Source organism: Diadema antillarum, unplaced genomic scaffold, assembly GCF_040938485.1.
Source record: "Diadema antillarum isolate AM-2024a unplaced genomic scaffold, OU_Dant_1.0 seq00000106_RagTag, whole genome shotgun sequence".
Lineage (NCBI taxonomy): Eukaryota > Metazoa > Echinodermata > Echinoidea > Diadematoida > Diadematidae > Diadema > Diadema antillarum.
Window position 1 is genome coordinate 162,782 of NW_027271192.1, and position 6,044 is coordinate 168,825.

A 6,044-nucleotide genomic window follows, 5' to 3' on the forward strand; every position below is an offset into this window, starting at 1 on the left:
GAAAGGAAAATTTGAAATAAAAATTAAAACACATTGCACTTTACCAATTTGTAATTGCCTAGCTTAAATCTTCCATGGATGTTGATCACAACAAAGTGCAGGTCTGGATTTGAGTCATTCTGGTCAATGAAATATGATAAAAATGAACATAACCAACTACCGTAATGCTGACGAGCTGCCCTTGGCAGAATTGACTGAACAAAGTGTGTTTATATAAATATAAATTAGCACACACATAAATTTAAATGAACGTGAGAATTTATCTGCATTATTTAAAATACTTTTAGGGACAGGTTCATTATAGTATTCTACTGCGTATTCTAAAGTCTTCCTGAGCATAATTATGATAAAAGACTAGAGCTTGGTCAAACCTATCGAACTGCTTGTATTATGATTTGCTGGAAGAAAACATTCTAAAAGTTGCCATTGTTTTCGAGTGATTTGTTGCATACTCTTTCAGGAAAGAACCACATAACCCAGCCCAGACAACATGGTAGTGACAAAGACGACAGTGGTGACGACGACGACGACTTGCCCCTAGCAGAATTGATTAAGCCAGGTATGGAAAGGAAAATTTAAAATAAAAATTAAAACACATTGCACTATACCAATTTGTAATTGCCTAGCTTAATTCGTCCATGGATGTTGATCACAACAAAGTGCAGGTCTGGATTTGAGTCATTCTGGTCAATGAAATATGATAAAAATGAACATAACCAACTACCGTAATGCTGACGAGCTGTCCTTGGCAGAATTGACTGAACAAAGTGTGTTTATATAAATATAAATTAGCACACACATAAATTTAAATGAGCGTGAGAATTTATCTGCATTATTTAAAATACTTTTAGGGACAGGTTCATTATAGTATTCTACTGCGTATTCTAAAGTCTTCCTGTGACATAATTATAATAGATAACAAATGACTAGCACTTGGTCAAACCTATCCAATTGCTTGTATTATAATATACTTAAGAGGAAACATGAACTAAATGCTAGAGTTTTCTGTAACATTTTTTTTTAAGGAATGGATGACATTAACCAGGCCACTGAGCCCATGCAACTTTCTGAAGACTCAATTGAGAAATCAGTGGGAACAGCCAATGACAAGGATGGTGGAGATAAGTCACCTCTACCAGAATTGACCCCAAAAGGTACTCAATTAAGATTAAGAAATGTTAACCAACATATAACTTGCGAATAGCCTGAATGAGAGATTAAGAGTGGATATACGATGTTCAGAAATTATTATTGACAGAAGCACAACCGTTTCACAAGCATATGCCAGAGTTCCGGGAATTAGATAAATGTAAATGGCTTGAATTCAACTTGTCATGCTGCTTGAATAGAAATTATATATCTATTTCATTTACAAATAGGCCTGTATGACAGTATATGTCTTGACAAGAAAATATAATTGACACAAGTTCGGGTAATTCATCTACAATTTTGTTAGATTCCATTTATGATGATCCATTCGATGTCAAATCTGCAAACCCTAGTGATATAAATGTGATTATTGTATGGAGTCTGGAAACTGAATTAAGGAGCAAGATAGCCAAGCAGACACGATAAAGAATTCATGTATACGTTCTTACAGTTGGAATAAATATCACATGGTTATGATATCACCAACAAAATATTGTTCACATTTTGAAAGACAATGAAAGGAAATAAGTGGCACATGTAATTTTTCGATGGCTACCCCTTTTGTCTGGGGAAAGGGGCTTTCACAATTGGTTGTGCGATCGCTATTGCCATTATTTCTTGATAGTATACTTTGTACAGGATCGCAAGCAATCGCAAGCGATCACATGACCGATTGTGAAAGCCCCTTAATTAGCAGCAGTGCGTATGATAACAAATTGCTAGCACTTCGTGAAACCTATCCAATTGCTTTTATCATAATTTGTTGAAAAGGAAACATGAACTAAATGCTAGAGTTTTCTGTAACATTTTTTTAAAGGAATGGACCACATTTACCAGGCCACTGAGCCCATGCAATTTTCTGGAGACTCTATTGAGGAAGCGGTGGGAACAGATACTAATGACGAGGATGGTGGAGATGAGTCATCTCTACCAGAATTGACCCCAAAAGGTACTCAATTAAGATTAAGAATTGTCAACCAACATATACTTTGCGAATAGCCTGAATGAAAGATCAATAGTGGATATATATGATAAGAAATTATTATTGGCAGAACGCACAGCCGTTTTATGGGCATGTGCCAGAGTTTATGGGAATTAGAGAAATGTAAATGGCTTGAATTTAACTGGTCAGGTTGCTTGAATAGAAATTATATATTATTGCATTTACAAATGGGACTGTATGACAGTATGTGTCTTAAAAGAAAACAAAATCGACACAAGTTCGGGTAATTCATCTACAATTTTGTTAAATTCCATTTATGACCATCCATTCGATGTCAAGTCTGCAAACCCTAGTGAAATAAAATTATTATTGTATGCAGTCCGGAAACTGAATTAAGGAGCAGGATAGCAAAGCAGACACGATACAGAATTCATGTATACGTTCTTACAGTTAAATAAATATCACATGGTTATAATATCAACAACAAAATCTTATTAAAATTTTGGAAGTGAATTAATATGAATAAGTGGCATATGTCATTTTCCAGTGCTACCCCATTTTTCTTGGTAACGACGGTGGGGTATTATTTGTGTGAAATATAATTTTATGTATTACTTAAGCCATGAGTTGGTAACAGTTAGTTAAAACAATGTTGGCTGTCACATTCTACGTAATTACCTAATTCATGGTCATAAGGGAATATTGATTTGAAAGTGTAAGATAAAACAACATACAAGTCCTCTCTAACATATCGGGCGAAGAGGTTATAATTTCATTAGTGTGAAAACATGAAAATGAATCTGTTGTCGAAGACTTGAAGTAAGCCATCTCCAAAATGGAAATGAGCCACGCCCCCTTAAAACACAAGTGAGCAATAAGGCAACTGACATTTGATAATGTGTTTGGAATCATTCAAAGTAATTAGTTGTTTTACTAAAAAGAGGCATTTGATCAATTGAATGGAAATATAAATGAAAAGTTAAAGTGATTGGAATTCGGCAACGAGTGTTAACTTGTTTTCCATTTTAGGTACTTTCTTGGATATAAGTCAAGCATTTCCTGAGTCGTTGTATGAACTGCAACAGGGCCTACCTATGTTCTGTTGTAATAGAGGATGTACTCGTGAAGTTTACCAGGAATGTATGACATGTTGGAAGCTGATCTGCTATGAACATTTTGTCGCAAAGGATCCTTGCAGTTGTCACGATGGCAAAGCTTGGGAGGTAAGAGTTAGCACGTTAAGTCTAAGCTTTAATTTAAAAATATCAAAAAGAAACTAAATACTAACAGTTCACCAATAATTCCGCGTGAGGTTTCACATACTTGACATAGTAGACAGACCTTGACATACTATTGTTATTTTCAAGAACTTCTCATAAAAAATATTGTCATGGTGACTTACAGTAAGCTTGGAGCTCGTTATTCAATATACACATGCATACATGAACTTGAATGTGATAAACATTGCCAGTCAATATTTATTCTAATTCTTCAGAGACTGTACCACAACATATGATTATTTCTAATGTTTCTATGTTGTAATCAAAATCAAACAAAAACTTAAGTCAATGGAAATGAACTAATATTTCTAATATTGATTTCTTCTTGCGAACAAACTAATGCAGATAGCATAAGAACTAAACAAGAAATCTTCAACACTTCGTTCACATGTAAACGGAAATAGTGTCGGAATTGAAACCAGATATGTTTTGATGCATTGTGTGTGACTCGTACTAATTATAGATAATTAAAATTGCGTTTAGTTCTTTATGAGAATTAAATTTCTGTTTGATTCTGATATATATATATATTATATATATATAATTATATATATGTAGGATGTTACAGACTTCGAGCGAGAGCGAAGCGACCGTGAGCAGCAAGATCCAGAGGTCTCACTTAACCATGCAGACTTCGAGCGAGAGCGAAGAGACCGTGAGCAGCAAGATCCGGAGGTCTCACTTAACCATGCAGACTTCGAGCGAGAGCGAAGCGACCGTGAGCAGCCAGACCCGGAGGTCTCACTTAACCTTGATGATGCTGAACAGCAGAAGGTAATACGGATTTTTTTCTTCTCTTTCAAATATAAATCAGTGTGACAACAAGCAATCACACAATTAAAGACATATCGTCCTTTTTGCAGATCAGCAGAAAACCATCCAAACATCTGTAAACCCTAGAGCATGGTGGGCAGGTTGTATATTCAAAATGTGAAATAGTTAAATCATGTAAAATTCAAATAATGCACGTAAACAGTGCATGAGAGATAGTCTTGCTCAGACACTTGGAAGTTTTGTTTCTTGAAATAATAGTTATCTGTGTGTAATTTAAATTACAAAACACATTATGAACATAATGTACATTATAGAAGACATTATTCAATATTTTGTAAAAAGTAATTAAAAAGGACTGTGTCAGAGACTAATATATTTTTTCGAGGTTCGAAAAAATAAATTCAAATTATAACGGTAGTTTGTACTTCACAAATGAAGACCCTACAGGTCTAAAAACTACACAAAGGTTTTTGTAACAGTGTCTTCTTCATTATATACCTTATTGTTTTACACCAATTGTATACACAAATTCAATGCAAAAGGGACATAATGTCTTTAAGGCTCTCCTTATCAATAAGTCCTCTAAATCACAAACTTATTAAAACAATCATATCAATTGTGCTTGTACTAGCATTTTGCTTATTTCTCCTGATGGCATAACGGCAATTGACTAAGCTCCTTCAAATTTAGCCAGGCAGAACGATAGCAGCCTCTTCCCGTGTTTTGAATAAAAGCGATATTTTTTATTCTTAATTCATAGATTTGTGAATTTATAACATAGTTCCCTGAAGACAGCATGGGCTTTCAGTTAAAACTATTAACATGTCATCACAGGCACCTTCAAAGCTTTTGAAAGGCTAATGAAAACTTTGCTAAAAATTTAACCCCCTTTTTGTATTCTCTGTTTCTTTTTGTTTTACTGAGTCCAGTTAGATATTCAGATAATGCTCTTACATTGGCTTCTTGTCTCCATATATCACTCGAAGGATGAAATAAATGAGACGGAGCAAGATCAAGGTGACCGTGACTCCCTCGAGCATCAAGAGGGTCAGCATACCCAACATGAAGATAACATGCACGAGGTTCAAGACAGTCAGTCTGAGGTGATTATATGATATAAAAGGTGTCATGAATTATGATAATATGAGCAGTATTTCAACAACAAAAATCTCTGTCAAATCATTATCTACACTTAGTAACTGCTTATTTCGGAAAGTGTGATTGGCTCTTCATACACGGGTTATGTACTGTAGTTCAATTACAGACTTGCAATAGCTTACAATCAAGTCCATTGCAAACGCGCCAGAAATTTAGTTTCTAAATTCTAAATTCCAAAATTCGCTACAACTTGGGGCACACAAGGATCAGACTGGTTCCACTGTATGGAATAATCTCCTTTTAGTTAGATAAACTTTGCTCTTCATCAGAGTCCTTTAAAAGTAGTTTAAAACTCACTTCTTTAATGCTACCTTTTGATTACCCATGCCTTGTATTAATAATTTACTTTCTATCTTACTCTTCTATTTTCGCGTGGAGCATTCTACAGAGTGGATTTGCCGCATTACAAATCTCATCAATCATTATTATCATTATTACTTACTGTTGCAGAATTTTAGGGAAACTAATATGAGAACTGCCTCGTGCCGTTTTTTCGACCTCTAATTTACATCTGTAAACTCGCTGAAAAACGCATACGTTTTTAGACGCTAAACGGTTCAGTGTAGGACAGTACCTTTGTATTCACGAAACATGGCCCATATCTAATATTGACTTTTCACTTGCATATTGACATGTTTCTGTGGATTATTTTTGAACCTTCAGTATATTCCCACTTTTTTACAATAAACTTATGAAACAAATTTCCTTTTTACATTCTGTGTGCTACTTGTAGCAAGGAG

The 6,044-nt window shown here is 34.7% G+C and overlaps 1 protein-coding gene across 1 annotated transcript; it reads left to right on the forward strand.

Moving 5' to 3' along the window:
- Positions 1 to 442: 442 nt before the first annotated feature.
- On the forward strand, positions 443 to 5,762 carry LOC139726965 (uncharacterized). The gene is made up of 6 exons (XM_071637953.1): positions 443 to 559; positions 1,026 to 1,154; positions 1,967 to 2,098; positions 3,122 to 3,315; positions 3,931 to 4,146; positions 5,133 to 5,762. The coding sequence occupies exons 2-6, from the start codon at positions 1,028 to 1,030 to the stop codon at positions 5,259 to 5,261; spliced, it is 798 nt and encodes a 265-aa protein (XP_071494054.1). The 5' UTR covers positions 443 to 559; positions 1,026 to 1,027; the 3' UTR covers positions 5,262 to 5,762.
- Positions 5,763 to 6,044: the final 282 nt, after the last annotated feature.

Coding starts and splice junctions, on each gene's coding strand:
- LOC139726965 (XM_071637953.1), top strand. CDS start 1,028: ATGGATGACATTAACCAGGCCACTGAGCCCATGCAACTTTCTGAAGAC. Junction 2,099..3,121: donor ACCAGAATTGACCCCAAAAG/GTACTCAATTAA, acceptor TTTCCATTTTAG/GTACTTTCTTGGATATAAGT. Junction 3,316..3,930: donor ACGATGGCAAAGCTTGGGAG/GTAAGAGTTAGC, acceptor ATATATATGTAG/GATGTTACAGACTTCGAGCG.